At 38.0% G+C, this 16,822-nt stretch overlaps 1 protein-coding gene across 2 annotated transcripts in view; it reads left to right on the plus strand.

Moving 5' to 3' along the window:
• faf1 (Fas (TNFRSF6) associated factor 1) overlaps window positions 1-10,015 on the plus strand; it is a 269,960-nt gene extending 259,945 nt beyond the window's left edge. For both annotated transcript variants that reach the window (XM_061888509.1, XM_061888510.1), the window contains one exon: window positions 7,443-10,015. In XM_061888509.1, the coding sequence (XP_061744493.1) occupies window positions 7,443-7,526 (84 nt within the window). In that variant the 3' untranslated portion in view covers window positions 7,527-10,015. The remainder of the gene's footprint in view (window positions 1-7,442) is intronic.
• Window positions 10,016-16,822: the final 6,807 nt, after the last annotated feature.

Raw genomic sequence — 16,822 nt, forward strand, 5'->3', positions numbered from 1 at the left:
CCCCCATCCAGTCTGTGTAACACTGTCTTCACTTTTGAGGTTCTACTATTCTTTTATTTTTCTCGGCCTAATGCTGAGTGTGTCAATGCTTCCAGCAGTAAACCGTGGTCTCCCATTGCTTTTGTAATTGGCCAAATACTTGACAACCCTAGTTTAAAATGGACAAGTTATTCGGTTTTCATTAACATGCTAGGGGGTGTTAATGGCCTCTTAAAATCACATTATTCCAGCTGCACGTTTAGTTTTGTAGGAAACGGACATATCAAGGCCCTGCGTTTATTTTCAGTTTTCTGCTGTCATGCAGAGCGGTGTGCCGTGTCGCCTCAGTGTTTTGTCCTTTGTGACAAACCCAATGATTGTATTTATTATGAACTTTACAGTATAGTTTAAAATCAATTGTTGATTTGATGACAAATTAATTGATTTGATTTATTAATATACAGTGGCACCTCCAAAGTTGTATAGCAACAGTATGTTGTTTTGAGTTTTCTGGAAAAGAAAATCAATCAAAACTTGAAGGTCAATACATCAAATGACTTGTAAACGATCAACTCCGCAAGTATACTATGTTGCCACCACAAATGGATACACATAAGATGATAATCATAGAACTAGGAATGGCGACTTAAAAATGTTGTGTTGCTTAATATTATGATCAATACTTTAATCACAGTTACTAAAGTGTCATTAAATGCCTTTTAATAGCACTATATAAATATCAGTCAATACTCAAGGTATCATATCGAAGTTATAACGGGGTGACACCCCTTTGTTTGGGGGATGTATTCAGTTGAATATTTTGAAAGCTGTTGACGCCAGGTCAAGAAACAAACGGCAGCCGGAGGGGCTGTGGCGACACAAGAGGAAAGAATATGGCTTACACTGAGCGGCAGAGAAAAAAAAATAACAGCTTTGTTTGTTGACAGATGCCTCCATGCTTATGGTCTGTTAATTGGATAACAATGTAAACAATCACCGATGGCGTCCGTCTCCTGTGTCAGTGTGGCATCTTGTTTCCCTACTTTCCTCTTTAGAGTCAGACACCGCACTTTCCCCTTGTTGCCGCTCCCTGCAACATGGCAAACTCTCATCCAAATTTGCAGCGAACACACACACAGTTCTATAGTGTCCATAGTCACTCACACACCCCCAATGCCTCATTTACTCCTACCTGATGCTTTGGTGTCACAACAGCCTGTCATGCTCATTAGCATGGAAGCCATTTGCAACGCCGCACTCCTGAGGTGAGAAAAAGGAACCCAGTGGCTTAGTTGATGCTTTTGCCCACAATTGGAGTGAAATGTGATTGCAGCAAGTGGGTACACACACACAGCCGTCGTCACTCTACTTGCTCCCTGCAGTGCTCTGAGCTAGTTGGCAAGTTGAGGGGCACAAGGTCGGTGTGGCAGTCCTCCCTGCCGCACCGGGACCCCTGCAGAGATGTCAAGTGTCTAAATGGCACGTTGAAATAAGGGCAGGGAGATGAAAGATGAGGAGAGTCAAAGAGCGCCGCTGTGCACGATGGTGTGACATTTCCAAACACCCTTGGGAGATGTGAAGGGTTATCTGATGTTTCTGTCTTCCTCACCTCAATATAATTTACTTGGCTTCATTTTTCCCTGTTCTATGCTTGGTAAATATTAAACATTTATTCGTAATCCTTGTACCATTTTTTTTTTCTTTGAAAATAATGAAATAATCCATTCCAGTATTAAACGGTTACCATCGTGACATATTCGTTCTACTTTATAGGAATATTTCAGTAACATTTTAACATTATATGAATAATGACATAAAATCAATGATTTTTAAAACAATGAACCCTTAGTCCTGTAGGGCAGTGGTTCTCAACCTTTTTTCAGTGATTTACCTCCTGTGAACATTCTTTAAATCTAAGTACCCCCTAATCAGAGCAAAGCATTTTTGGTAGGAAAAAAGAGATAAAAAAATAAAATAGAGAACTATGTCATCAGTTTCTGATTTATTAAATTGCATAACAGTGCAAAATATTGCTCATTTGTAGTGGTCTGTCTTGAACTATTTGGAAAAAAAGATATAAAAATAACTAAAAACAAGTGATTCAATTATAAATAAAGATTTCTACACATAGAAGGAATCATCAACTTAAAGTGCCCTCTTTGGGGATTGTAATGGAGATCAATCTGGATTCATGAACTTAATTTCAAACATTTCTTCACAAAAAAATAAATCTTTAACGTCGATATTTATGGAACATGTCCACAAAAAATTTCCGCAGACCACCTAGGGAAAACATTACAATTGGGGCAAATTCCAAATGGCTCGTTTGGAGAAAGTATGAAGGAAGAGAAGATTGTTTTATAAATATCTCTGCCATGCCTGGCTTAAAATTTTTGGAAATTATGCAGATCCCTTGAACGTCACTTCCTGTCAATAGGAGAAGACGCAAAGAAAATGACTCCACTTTTGCTATCGTGATTTTTTATAAATGTGAGGATTTTTGACCACTGATTTGTGATCACAGCCACAAGAGAGTTACCTGGCATCTTCAAACTGATTTTGGTCCGGTGAGAAGCATTGATCTGCTGAAATAAGGCGAGTTAGAAGAGCCGTTAGCCTCAAGCAAACGACCCCCACCGCAATTCAAAGCGGTTGCCGAGCAACTAGAAGCTACGGCGAAAGTATGAAGCTGTTTTAAAGTGCTTTTGACGACAGAGAGATATAAGTTGTCAGGCTGACACCTCAAGTTGATCGCTTAACGGTGCAAGGTATATAATTGTTGAAATAAACAAGTTAAAAGTGCTGCAAGTCGCTAAAGAAGCAAGCTTTTACGAGAGGCACTGACATCAGCTAGCTGCTGCGATGTCAAAATCTAGAAGAAAAGACTAAAATCCTGAAACCTTCGGTGTCTGAATCAAATGATTCTCTGGATACAGGACACGAGGGGAAGCTAGATTGAATGTTGGACACAACACGACTGTAAGCAAGACTTGTTGCTTAAAAAAAAAAAAAAAAAAATTGGCGATGACAAAAAAAGAAGATTAGATCACAAAGCAGACATGGAAAGAATAAGATTAGAATACAAAGCAGTACAACCCTAAATACGTATATCCTGTGGCGTACCCCAGGGATCAATAATTGACCATAATTGTTCAATCTTGACATGGACAAAATTACAAAATAATTCAAGTTTGTATTATTTGCGGACCATACAACATTGTTTTTTTGTTCAGCAGAGAACACAAAGAAGCTAATACAAATAATAACAGAAGAAATAGATACAATAAAGAGATGGTTTGGCAAAAACAGGCTATCCTTAAACCTCAGTATAACTAAAATAATGTTGTTCGTTAACAGTAGAAGAGAAAGTCAAACACAAATACAAATAGACGGAATAGAAATTGAAAGAGTAAATGAAATCAAATGTCTAGGTGTAATAATTGAAAAAAATTAACTGGAAATATCATATAATAAATATACAACATAAGGTATGTACTGGATCAAAAATCACTTGATATGCTTTACTTCTACTAAAAAAAACCCAACAACTCCCTAACCTATAGCCGCATTGTGCAGAAATATGCGGAAATAACTACAAAAGTACGCTTCAGTCACTAACTGTATTACAAAAAAGATCAGTTAGAATAATATTTTTTGAATATTTATAATTTATTTAATCAAAAATATTGAAATTCCATGATACAGTGAAATTGCAAACTGCTAAAATAATGCACAAAGCAAACTATAACCTACTACCCAAGAATGTACAACAATTGCAAAACAAAACAGGAGAAATGTAACTTTAGAGAAGAATTTTAAACACTGTTTGCCCTTACACCACTTAAAACCTTTTGTATAAATCTATGAGGAATTAGATTATGTAATGGATTAAGTAAAGAACTCAAACAGTGTACTAATATGATCCATTTTAAGAAACTGTTCAAACTTCAAGTGTTTACAAAGTACAAAGACAAAGAACCATGATAAACATTCTGAACTTAATGATAATCTTAATCATCTCACCATATGAAATACAACTTACCTCATGTTCTTTATTTTTCATTGTTAGTATTTAAGGAGTTTGTTCTTATTTCAGCATCATCAGGAGTGATGATAGCTGCCAGGAACTTGTCCAGATATTTTTAAAGGAAAACGGTGTCCACTTGGAGATGTTATTAATGTATGACATTGTTGGTCTCCCTCGTTTTCTTCCAACTTCAATTTTACCATGTGCAATGTTATTCATGATGTTACAGTTTTTTTTGCCTAATCGCATGTCCAAAATATTTCAGTTTTCTTGACTTTAGCCCGTTTGGTAGTATAGGGTTTGTAGTAGTTAGTAGTACAGGTTTACCGTTGCAATATACTACTGTTACTTCTCTTGTCCGTCCAGCTGATCCTCAAAATTCCCCTATAACATCACATCTCTGCTGCGTTTATTCTTTTCTCTTTGTTGTTTCTTATCGTCTATGCTTCACATTCATAAGGCATTACTGGCCATATCACTGTCTTGAGGATTTTTAATTTCAATGCTGTAGTGATGGATCGGTTTTTCCAGATGTTACTCAGCTGTACCAGTTTCTGCTTTGCCATTCCAATTCTTAAATGATAAATGATAAATGGGTTGTACTTGTATAGCGCTTTTCTACCTTCAAGGTACTCAAAGCGCTTTGACACTACTTCCACATTTAGGAGCAAGGGTGAAGTGTCTTGCTCAGGACACAACGGACGTGACGAGGTTGGTACTAGGTGGGATTTGAACCAGTGACCCTCGGGTTGCGCACGGCCACTCTACCACTGCGCCACGCCGTCCCCTTCTTCTTGCAATGATATCTTTTGTGCACTTTCCATCTGATTATTTTTATGGAGCCGAGGTACTTGAAATGGTCCATCACCTCCAGTGCCTCTTCATTTATTGTTATCGTGTGCTTACTTGTTCCACCAATGTTCATCACTTTGGTCTTTTTCACAATTGACATCAATCACCATAAATGATTCCCGGGCGCGGCACCATTGCTGCCCACTGCTCCCTTCACTTCCCAGGGTGTGATCAAGGGGATGGGTCATATGCAGAGGACACATTTCACCACACCTAGTGTGTGTGTGACAATCATTGGTACTTTAACTTTAACGTTAACTTAATTTGAGTCTGGCTAATTTTCCAATAGGTAAGAAAAGGTGTTTAAAAATTGTTAGTTGCTTCTCTGGGACTGCCTTTGTGTAAGTGAACAAGCTCCCTGCATATGTTTTTGTTGAGGTATTGTTTGGTGTAAAAAATTTAACTATAAGCCCATTTAATCAAAGCTGTAAATGACAGCTTCATGTCATGCCCTAAGTTGTGCCTCACACAAAGTGCCACTTCTCCAAATATGCATACTGTTTTCAATTGTACTCACCACAGTACTTCAGTGAAAGTGTGACTCAGTTATGTCAGGATTCATGTTTCATTCATGATCAGAATTAATGTTTATTCCCTACAATGGTCCATCTCCAACCGGTCTCTTTACATGTACAGGGGTTGACCTCACAACATGCTGGGTTTATTACCCTTCGACCACTTAGAGCAGGTAGAGGGAATCGCTCAATTATCCCACTGTGTGGTTAGAATAGAAGCCTTAATCAGAGGGCCTGACAAAGCAGTCATCAGATAAGCCCTCAACACTTCTCATTGTCACGTCACGTCACTAACACACAGCCCATTCAACCCAGGTGTTCGATTTACCCGATGTAACACTACCCCTCAAGTGATTAGCTTACACAAGTGAAGAGGCCCGCGAGGGTGTCAGGGAGAGTATGAATGTTTAAAAAAAAACATTGGTCAGACCCTCTTCATGTCAGCAAACTCAATCAACTCCGTGGTGGGTGGCGCTGCATTATTACTCTGCTCTCGGACAAAAGCCTGTGAGGACAGAAAACATGTTTATGCTACGTTCCTGTTACCTTTTTCCCATTGGGTTAATTAGTCGTTCTAAGGCATACAAAATATACAAAGGTCTTTCTTTAAATAGAAATACCTGTCTCACTCATAGTTGGGCATCAAGGATAGATAGGAATCAGGTCTTACATTTTTCCCCCAAACAAATTCTTATTTTCGATGCTCAGTCCGCCGAGCGGAAAAAATAACTGCCACAGAGAGGGGCTAAGCAACAAGTCAATAATCCTCCAGTGCGGCAAATAAACTACATTTCTTACAATTACTGTTATCACTGTTACACACCGATGAAGAGCAACCAGGAAGCAGGCAAGCTAATCACCAAGCTAGCTGCTAAAGTAATTTAAAACAATACAATAAATAAGCATAGTAAACTTTAAGAAATCTCGATGGAAGCGCGTTACTAAGCAGCTATTAACAGGAAATTAACAAGTATGTTTGGAAGAGTCTAGAGTGAGCTGGAAGTATGTGACAAAATAAAACAAGGAATTAATTGAATTAATCTCTATGTTGGACAAAAATACACGTGTATTTATTTTTATGTATGTATTTTGAATCACAAACGTTAGCAATAAGTGGTTAACAATGCAGTTAAATAGGGATTTCATCTATCCCGCCTGTAAAGAGCACTAAAAAGCAACCAAACCCCTCTATCAATTTTTTGATATGCATGCTGTTTGTAGGACTATTTGATCATTTAATGAGAAAAACGATAAATACAAATGAAGTCGGTAAGTTGATAACGACCATGCATGTTTAAACACTTCAAAAGTTTTTCATTGGTTTCAGAATCAGCATACATTTCTGCCATAACGGAATAAAAAGAGGTGGTGAGTCCTCTTGTCTTTGACTTTTTGTGCGGCAAGGCCGCTGGCCCGCTACCGCCACAAAATGCAACAAGTTTGCTCGTAACCAACGAGCTAACTTATTTTTCCCTTCACTTTTTCTGCACTTTTGGACTGTAAAACAGACTTGAGAGGTCTGACTTCAACTCCATCAAAACAGTTTTTAAACTTTTGTTGTTGATCTTACTTTGATTTTTGAGGGGGGGTAGGGGGGCGGGGTTGGTACTCTGTATAAATCTTACAAACTAAGTGTGTTCCAAACCAATTTCACTTTCGACAGTACGGTTTTAGATACGATGTGAAGTATTTGACACTCTTGGACGCGCCATAAAACAAAAGCTATTAAGGTCCATTGCTTGATTGGTTTGAATGCTGAAAAATTGTGCTTTACAGCATCTACTTTGCTACAGAGCTCTGTTTCTTTGCTGTCTGAGTTTCCCTTTTGACTAAAATGTGTATCCTTGGCCAACAGCCTCGTACACAGAGTCCCAGTCTTCTTCACTGTCTCTCTGTCTCTTTTTAACCCATGTGTTATGTACAGTTTTTTTTACCATTTAGTTCCAAACCCAGTGGAGCAGAGTTGAGCAGTTTCAAGGCGCTGTGCAGTGGAAAAGTGGCTTTTTTTTTTTTTTTGTTGTAAAAGGTGTGATGATACTATCACCGTTTCCCTTTTGTCTTCCACACAGATCACCCAGTTGGATCCAGGATCAACTCTACTGGAGGCCAAGTTGTTTCCACAGGAGACTCTTTTCTTGGAGGCCAAAGAGTAGTAAAGTGGCTGGTGAACTGGTCGAACACAGCATGGGTCCAAATCCATCTGGGCCTCTGCAGTTCTCGCACATACACACACACACACACACACACGCAAAGACTTCAGACCCTCTCAGAGCTGTAACACACTGGCATGCACATGCAGTGACACTAAAGTGTAAAGTAAGCTACTCTACTTTCTCCTGGTCGCTGAACACCTAAACTTTGTGTACACTTTTTGCACAGAGGAACAAAGACAGTCTCACAACAAGCACACAGCCAAGCCCCCCAACCTTCTACTAAACAAACCCCACAATTCCCTAACCTATAGCTGTCTTTTGTTCTACTTGATCTGTCATCACTTAAAACACAACACAGTGACGGCACGGAGATTCCGACTAAACAGACCATGTCACAGGAAAAATATGTACAGCCACGTTACCAAAACCAGGGCTGCTTTTACTTTGCTACTACGTGGTTTTTGCGTTTGAAATATTCAATAAAAGCCAGCTACAAGAGACAAGTTGTCTCATGTCTGCCTTTTCCCCCCAAATCTATTTTCCACTCATCTTACTTTCACCGTTTCTCCAACTCTAAACTCAAAAATCTAGATGGAAGAGTTCATATTATATTTTTTATATATGCAAAACACTTCCTCGTAGTCGACATAACAATTAATGGTTATGCTTTGGTCAAAATTGTGCATAGATTTTGTTTTACAGACGAGACGCTTTCTGACTTTCTCTTCAGAATGCGCTATTTTGTGTTGAGTCTGATTTACATGACAAAGGCCTCTTTCAGGCAAAGCCCCGTTTGACTGCAACATGCTTCTATATCGAGTATACTGACAGATATAAGTTAGAACAATAACACTACTATGCGCTAGAGCAGAGGATTTTAGCGCTCGTACGAGCCAGTCTGCTCCAAAACACAGATATAGAAAAATAAGGAACTTATAGACAACAACTTTGGCATGAATGGAGAAAAGTAGACTCCACCTATGTGTTGTGTTTACACACTGAGCATGGAGAAAAGAAAGAAGAGCAAATAACTCTCAGAAGATTTGAGAACCAAAAATGTGGAAAAGCATGGACAGTCTCAAGGCTACAAGTCCATCTTCAGAGATCTAAATGTTCCTGTGTCTACTGTGCCCATGGCAATGTAGCTAACCTTCCTGAACGTAGACTGAAGAGAAAAAAATGATCAACGATTCCAATGATGGATTGTTAGAATTGTTGATAAAGAACCTTGATCTACATCCAAACAAATTCAGACAGAGGATACAACAGTGTCAGCTCGCAGAATCCGTCGCCATCTCAATGAAAAGATGGCGACGGATTCTGCAGCGGTGTCCCAGGAGGACCCCGCTGCTGACACAGAGACATTAAAAAAGTAAGAATGGAGTATGCATAAACATACCTGAGGAAGCCAAAATCTTTCTTGGAGACTGAAGTGGAGCTTTTTGGTAAAGCACTGTTTACAGAAAACAAAATGAGGCCTTCAAAGACAAGAACACCACACCTACAGTTAAACATGGTGGAGGTTAAATTATGATTTGGGGTTGCTTTACTGCTTCTGGTACTGGATGCCTTGACTGTGTGCATGGCATCATTAAACCCGAGGACTACCAAAGAATTTTGGGGGATAAAGAAACCAGTGTCAGAAACCTGGCTCTCCGTCAGAGGTCATGCGTCTTCCAGCAGGACGACCACCCAAAACATACTTCCAAAAGCTCACAAAAATGGCTTAAGACAGAGCACTGGAGAGTTCTGAAGTGGCCAACAATGAGTCCAGATCTAAATCCTATAGAACATCTGGGGAGAGATCTAAAAACAGCAGTTGGGAGAAGGCAACCTTTAAATCTGAGAGACCTGAAGCAGTTTGCAAAAGAAGAGTGGTCCAAAATTCCAGTACCAAGGTGTAAGAAACTCATTGATGGTTACAGGAAGGGATTGATTTCAGTTATTTTTTCCAAAGTGTGTTTCCAGCATGATCTGGTGCCAAATCCACCAGTAACTGGTTTACTGACCATGGCATTACTGTCCTCAATTGGCCTGCCAACTCCCCTGACCTGAACCCCATAGAGAATTTGTGGGGTATTGTGAAGAAGAAGCTGAATGACACCATACCTAATAATGCTAATGAGCTAAAGGCCGCTATTGAAGCATATTGGGCATCCATAACACCTCAGCAATGCCACAGGCTGATTGCCTTCATGCCACGCCGCATTGAGGCAGTATTCCGTGAAAAAGGATTCCCAACCAAGTAATTTACATTTTCAAATGTTTTAATTTCTTCTGCTGTTCTAAATCTTTTTTTTACTTGGTCTGAGGAAATATTCTGATTTTTTGAGATAGGATTTTTGAGTTTTCTTAAGCTGTATGCCATAATCAGCAATATCAAAATAATAAAAGGCTTGCAATATTTCAGTTGATGTGTAATGAATCCAGAATGTATGACATTTTCATGTTTTTAGTTGCATTTCAGAAAATAAAGGACTTTACCACAATATTTTAATTTCCTGAGACAGTCCTGTGTGGTAGAGGTTTACCTGAAGAGCTTTACGTGAGTTTGCCATTTTTATCTACAGTCATGGCCAAGAATATTGGCACCCTTGCATTTCTGTCAAATAATGCACCACTTCTCCAAGAAAATTTGTAAAATTACAAATGCTTTGGTATTCACATGTTTGTTTTTTTTGCATTGGAACAATACAAATTCCCCAAAAAGCCAAATCTGATATTATTTTACACAGAACTCCAACAATGGACTGGACAAAATGATTGGCCTCCCTTAACCTAATGGGGATGATGATTTCATTTTCCAGCATGAAATCATCAGTATGCACACCACCTAACATGTTCCACATTTTGCCATCCAACAGCTACATAAAGTTTTCTCATAAATCTTTACAACACTTTATAATTGTAATGTAAATGTTTTTTTTAATGTTTGCAAATTTATCAGACTTAAAAAACAAAAATAATCAAGTATGGAGCAAATCTTTCTACAAGATAAATGCTGATACTAAACAATATCGCAAAGCATTAAGCTCTTACAGTACGTTGAAAAACGTTGTTAGCGCAAAATACAAATACAGTTTACTACAATGTACTGTATTGTAAATCATATTGTAAATCATTTCTTTATTTTTATTTACATTTTGGGTGTCCCAGTCAGTAAAAAAAATTGTTAAATTCCATTCCTTTTTTTGAGGTGGTCTATCATAACGTTTGTAGAACTCAATGCCAAAACCACCAGTAACTGGTGTCCTGACCATGGCATTACTGTCCTCGATTGGCCTGCCAACTCCCCTTACCTGAACCCCGTAGATAATTTGTGGGGTATTGTGAAGAAGAAGCTGAAAGACACCAGACCCAATAATGCAAATGAGCTAAAGGCCGTCACTGAAGCATCCTGGGCATCCATAACACCTCAGCAATGCCACAGGCTGATTGCCTCCATGCCACGCCGCATTGAGGCAGTAATCCGTGCAAAAGGATTCCCAACCAAGTACTGAGTGCATTATTGAGTGGCTGTTGTTCCCAAACTCTTCCATTTTCTTATAGTAAAGCAGACAGTTGACTTTGTAATATTTAGGAGAGAGGAAATTCCACAACTGGATTTGTTACACAGGTGGCATCCTATGACAGTTCCGCGCTGTAAATCACTGAGCTCCTGAGAATGGGCCCATTCTTTCACAAATTTTTGTAGAAACTGTCCATGCCTAAGTGATTAGGACACCTGATTGTGACCATTTGGATGGGTGGCCAAAAACTTTTGGCTATACAGTGCATGTAAAAAAATAGGACCAAGACCAGAGTATGAAAAAACATCACCAGATCATGCACCAACATGCTTTACTGTCTTTCCTGTGTACTGTGGCTTGAATCTAGGGTTTGCAGGATCTCTTAGACCAAAAACTAACAATTTTACTCTCATCAGCTCACAAAATATAATGACATTTATTTTTATTATTTGGTAAATTGTAATTATTAAACGACTGCTCTCTCCAAATTTGATTTATTTTGTATTGAATATAGTGGGTGGTGAAATATGAGAGGTGTACACTTATGTAAGATCACAATGCATCCGGTTAGTATGCACACCACCTAACATGTTCCACATTTTGCCATCCAACAGCATTGTACAAAAATACACTACATAAAGTTTTCTCATAAATCTTCACAACACTTTATAATTGTAATGTAAATGTTTTTTTTAATGTTTGCAAATTTATCACACTTAAAAAACAAAAATAAACAAGTATGGAGCAAATCTTTCTATAAGATAAATGCTGATACTAAACAATATTGCAAAGCATTAAGCTCTTACAGTACGTTGGAAAATGTTGTTAGCGCAAAATACAAATACAGTTTACTACAATGTACTGTAAAGTGAATTGGACTGTGTATCCAGTTTTGTTGACAGTAATGGTGTGTTCTAAATAACAGTAAAACAAAATACATGATTCTGGGCCAGAAAAGTACATTAGAAATGTACAGCCTGTGTCACTTACTTTAAAAGGTATTTCTATGCATGCACCCTGAGCTGGTAGGGTTAACCATAAATTATAAATTGAATTGGTCTAGTCATATAAACATGATTGTGTCTAAAATGGGCAAGACTGTTGCTGTTGTTAGAAAATGTGCCTATTTTATGACTGATTTTTCAATCAGACAAGTTTTACAGTCATTGTGTCTCATAACGATTATTGTTTCGACATGATTTGGTCATGCGCTCCAAAGAAAGCTCCAAATAGTCCAAAGTGGCATTGAAGTGCCCATTGAATAGTCCACAGTGGGCACTTCAATGCCACTTTGGAGTAGTTGGAGCTTTCTTTGGAGCGCATGACCAAATCATGTCGAAATGACATTGACAGTATGCACTACGATCTATCACGATTTATAAGTGCTTACTAACAAAAACATGCTATTTTTTTTTGTACAACACCTAAAACCAGTAAAGTTGGCAGGTTTTATGCAAATCCTTTCCAACCTATATCCAATTGTATAAACTGCAAAGACATGCATGAACATTTGAACAGGTAATCTTTATTTTTTGCAAATATTACTAATTTGGAATTTGATGCATATAACAAGTTTAAAAAAGCTGTTATATGCATCGCATCTGGCAAAACAGACTGACAAAGTTGGGGAATGCTCATCAAACACTTATTTGGAACATCCCAAAGGTGAACAGGCTAATTGGAAACAGGTGGTTGCCATGGATTGGATATAAAAGCAGCTTCCATGACATGCTAAATCAATCACAAACAAGGATGGGGCCAGGGTCCCCACTTTGTAAACAAATGCTTGAGCAAATTGTCAAACAGTTTAAAAACAACATTTCTCAACAAGATATTGCAAGGATTTTAGGGATTTCACCATCTACAGTCCGTAATATCATCAAAAAGTTCAGAGAATCTGGAGAAATCACTGCACGTAAGCGGCAATGCCTGTGTCCTTCGATCCCTCAGGCGGTACTGCGTCAAAAAGCGACATCAGTGTGTAAAAGATATAAGCACATGAGCTCAGGAACACTTCAGAAAACCACTGTTACTTGCACTTGCAGATGTAGCAACAAACTGTAGTTAGTTTGTCGCTACATCTGCAAGTGCAAGTTAAAACTCTACTATGCAAAGCGAAAGCCATTTATCAACAATACCCAGAAACACCGCCGGCTTAGCTCGAAGATGGACTGATGCAAAGGGAAGAAGTGTTCTGTGGTCTGACGAGTACACATTTCAAATTGTTTTTGGAAACTGTGGACAAACATCGTGTCCTCTGGACCAAAGAAGAAAAGAACCATCCGGACTGTTATAGGCGCAAAGTTGAAAAGCCAGCATCTGTGTTGATATGGGTGTGAAGGCACCATTAATGCTGTGAGGTACATACAGGTTCCTTCCGCCCGATTGTAGCTGAGATAAGCGCCAGAGCCCCCCACAACCCCAAAAGGGAATAAGCGGTAGAAAATGGATGGATGGATGGTACATACAGGTTTTGGAGCAACATATGTTGCCATCCAAGCAACTTATTTTTCATGGGTGCCCCTGTTTATTACCGCAAGGCAATGCCAAGCCACTTTCTGCATGTGATACAACAGCGTGGCTTCGTAGTAAAAGAGTGTGGGTACTAGACTGGCCTGCCTCTAGTCCAAACCTGAGTGCCATTGAAAATGTATGGCGCATTATGAAGCGTCAAATACAACAACGGAGACCCGGACTGTTGAACAACTTGAGCTGTACATCACACAAGAATGGAAAAGAATTACACCTGAACATTTTCTAAAATTGGTCTCCTCCGTTCCCAAACGTTTACTGAGTGTTGTTAAAAAAAGGCCATGTAAAAATGCCCCTGTGCCAATTTTTTGCAATGTGTTGCTGCCATTATATTCTAAGTTGATGATTTGCAAAAAAAATGTTGTTTCTCAGTTCGAACATTAAATATCTTGTCTTTGCAGTCTGTTCAATTGAATATAAGTTGAAAAGGATTTGCAAATCATTGTTTTCTGTGTTTATTTATGATTTACACAACGTGCCTACTTCACTGGTTTTGGGTTTTATACCATTCATACTGCAACAAGGCCAAAAATCTTAACACTCTAAAATATCATGTTTGGAACAGACACTCCACGAAAAGACAGATTAATAGAAACATTGTAGTACCAGGAGCATGAACATGTGCTATGCAAAAAACTATTGTACAGAGCTGCTTCACAGTGAAATAGGCTGGTTCATGTATTAAAGGAATCAAATAGTGGAAGGGCAAGCTCAAAAAGCTACTACATTAAGGAATGTTATTTTATTCCCTTGTATTTATTTTATATATGATGGATCAGAGTAATGTTTATGTATAGCATTGTATAGGCATATCCTTTGTTACTGAGTGTCTTTTCTGTGTATGTCAGATCTGGGCAAAATACGGGCCACCGGACATTCTACATTATTTTGTTGGACATTTATGATGTGCAGTGGTGTTTTTAAATTACCGCAAGTCTTGAACTGTAGAACGTATTTTATTGGTTGAAATCTGCGCTTTTTGGGTGTTGTATGAGTTATTACAGTAATCTATCTCTCACGCGGTTCAGACAGGAACAAAGTCTGCTTTGTAGTACACACTTTGTAAAGTGGGCGGGGTTTGTTTCCAGAGCAGCCAGCCTAAAAACGCGTGTCAGGAACAGATGCGTAAACACATATTTACAACAAAGTTCTGCATAAATATGATTATCATATTGTAGGTGTCTATTACCATTTGCATTCATATTTTTCTGTGTTTCACATTTTTGTTGTGTTTTGCTTGATTGTAAAAGATGTATATCGAGAAGCTGGTCTGAGAAGTAAAAGAGGAGCGATGATCATATGTTGTTGATATTCAGTGTTTTATTGTTTATAGTTAATATTGTAAATCATTTATTTATTTTTATTTACATTTTGGGTGTCCCAGTCAGTAAAAAAAATTGTTAAATTCCATTCCTTTTTTTGAGGTGGTCTGTCATAACGTTTGTAGAACTCCATCGGACATTGTGACCTTTTGTATTAGTGTTCCTGAAAAAAAGGGACCCATATTACACACACTGTGCAGCAGATTTCTACAGCTAAATGTGCATTGGCCCCTCAGACACCTTTTTTTGTCTGTGGCCCTCGAGTCAAAAATATTTGCTCAGCTCTGATATATGTATGTTGCGATTTTATTTGGATGTTATTTGTCTTGACCCCAGGAAGATTAGTGGCAACTGTGTAACTGGGGATTCATTTTAAACAAATAAACAGTATGTCAAATTTCCTCTTTAATAAACTGAAATTGTATCATTCATAAACATTTAAATACGTCGTTATTCAAATTCACTCTTTACATTGCTGGGAACCGAATAATTTAAAATATTAAGTGAAATATCAAAACAAGGTGGGACTGACATAACAGATGAATGTACCTGTTCTTGTGTTGACAGGCAAACACATTAAACACACTTGTGGAAGTAATATAAATTGTAACAGAAATTACTTAGGTTTAGTGAAGGACCACAGACGTCTGAAACCTGGCTGCTCATCAACATCAATAAAAAAAAGAATGTCAGCCACCGGAATATGTGCGCGCCTAATCCGCCGATTTAACATTGCCCGGCAATATAGGGGGAAGACGCCGTCACCTACGCAAGTTACGTGACACGACGGTATACACCAAGTTTTAAATTGCCCGCCACTGCAATATCAAGTATAATGAGTAAAACATTGAATATTAACAATATGAAAACTATTCCTACCTTTGTTTACTTCCCTGACATCCTAAAAGTTTTTTTTTAATCCATCAGAAATATCTTGCCATCCATCCATTTTCTATCGTTGTCCCTCAAGCAACTAAAATGCGTCAAACATGTCCCAAGTATGGAGCGTGTTTTACATGTATTACCCGCTAGGTCTAATAAATGGATAAAATGGGTGTGTTTTTTATTTGTATCTATTAGACATTTTGTATAATGTCCACATAGTAGGAAAAGGGCAAATTCTGTGTTTTTGTATCATATTTTATAAATGTTGTGTTTTTAGAACTGGTTGTTCACTTAGTACCTATATATACTTAGTACATATATTGAGTCATTTGTGTGAAGCATGTGGTCAGTACTAATTGCTTTGGACCTCGCCTAAAATTTTGTATTTTAATCTTTTATTTTGTGTTTTAAAGGTAAATTTGGGCAAATCCTAAGGCCTACTTTGAGCACCCCTGCATTAAGCATATTTTTGGTTTACCACTGGATGGAGCCTGCTTCAAATAGTTCCACCTCTGAGATGGATGGCCTGTCAGTTTTGGTTTGTACCTTTCCCAAGATTTGTGCCTCAAGACAATCCTGCCTTAAAGGTCAACAACAATTCCTTGGATTTTATGCTTAGTTCCTGCTTTGACATGCTCTGCCGATTGTAGAACCGGTGGACGGGTGTGTACCTGATAATATCAAACAAACAGAAGAAGTCTGGAGCTAATATCGAAAAGTTTTTAAGCACAAAAATTACAACTATAGTGCTTAAGCAGTATTTTTTATTTGCACTTAAATTTGTTTTATTTTGTTTAACAAATATTATTAGTGTTTATAACTTAAATAGAATGTATTTATTTGAGCACTGTATGATTGTATACAAACTCAATTTACATTACTTTTTAAATAAATACATTGATTAGTATTTATTTTTGTAATCTGCCTGACCTCTAAGCCTTGATGATTATCGTTGTGATTAACACATGATTTCATATCATTTGATGAGGTTAGATATAACTATTGAATAGGAGTAAAATCAAGAGTAAGATTACTAATTCACTGTTAA

This window comes from Nerophis ophidion, linkage group LG26, assembly GCF_033978795.1.
Source record: "Nerophis ophidion isolate RoL-2023_Sa linkage group LG26, RoL_Noph_v1.0, whole genome shotgun sequence".
In the NCBI taxonomy this organism is placed as follows: domain Eukaryota; kingdom Metazoa; phylum Chordata; class Actinopteri; order Syngnathiformes; family Syngnathidae; genus Nerophis; species Nerophis ophidion.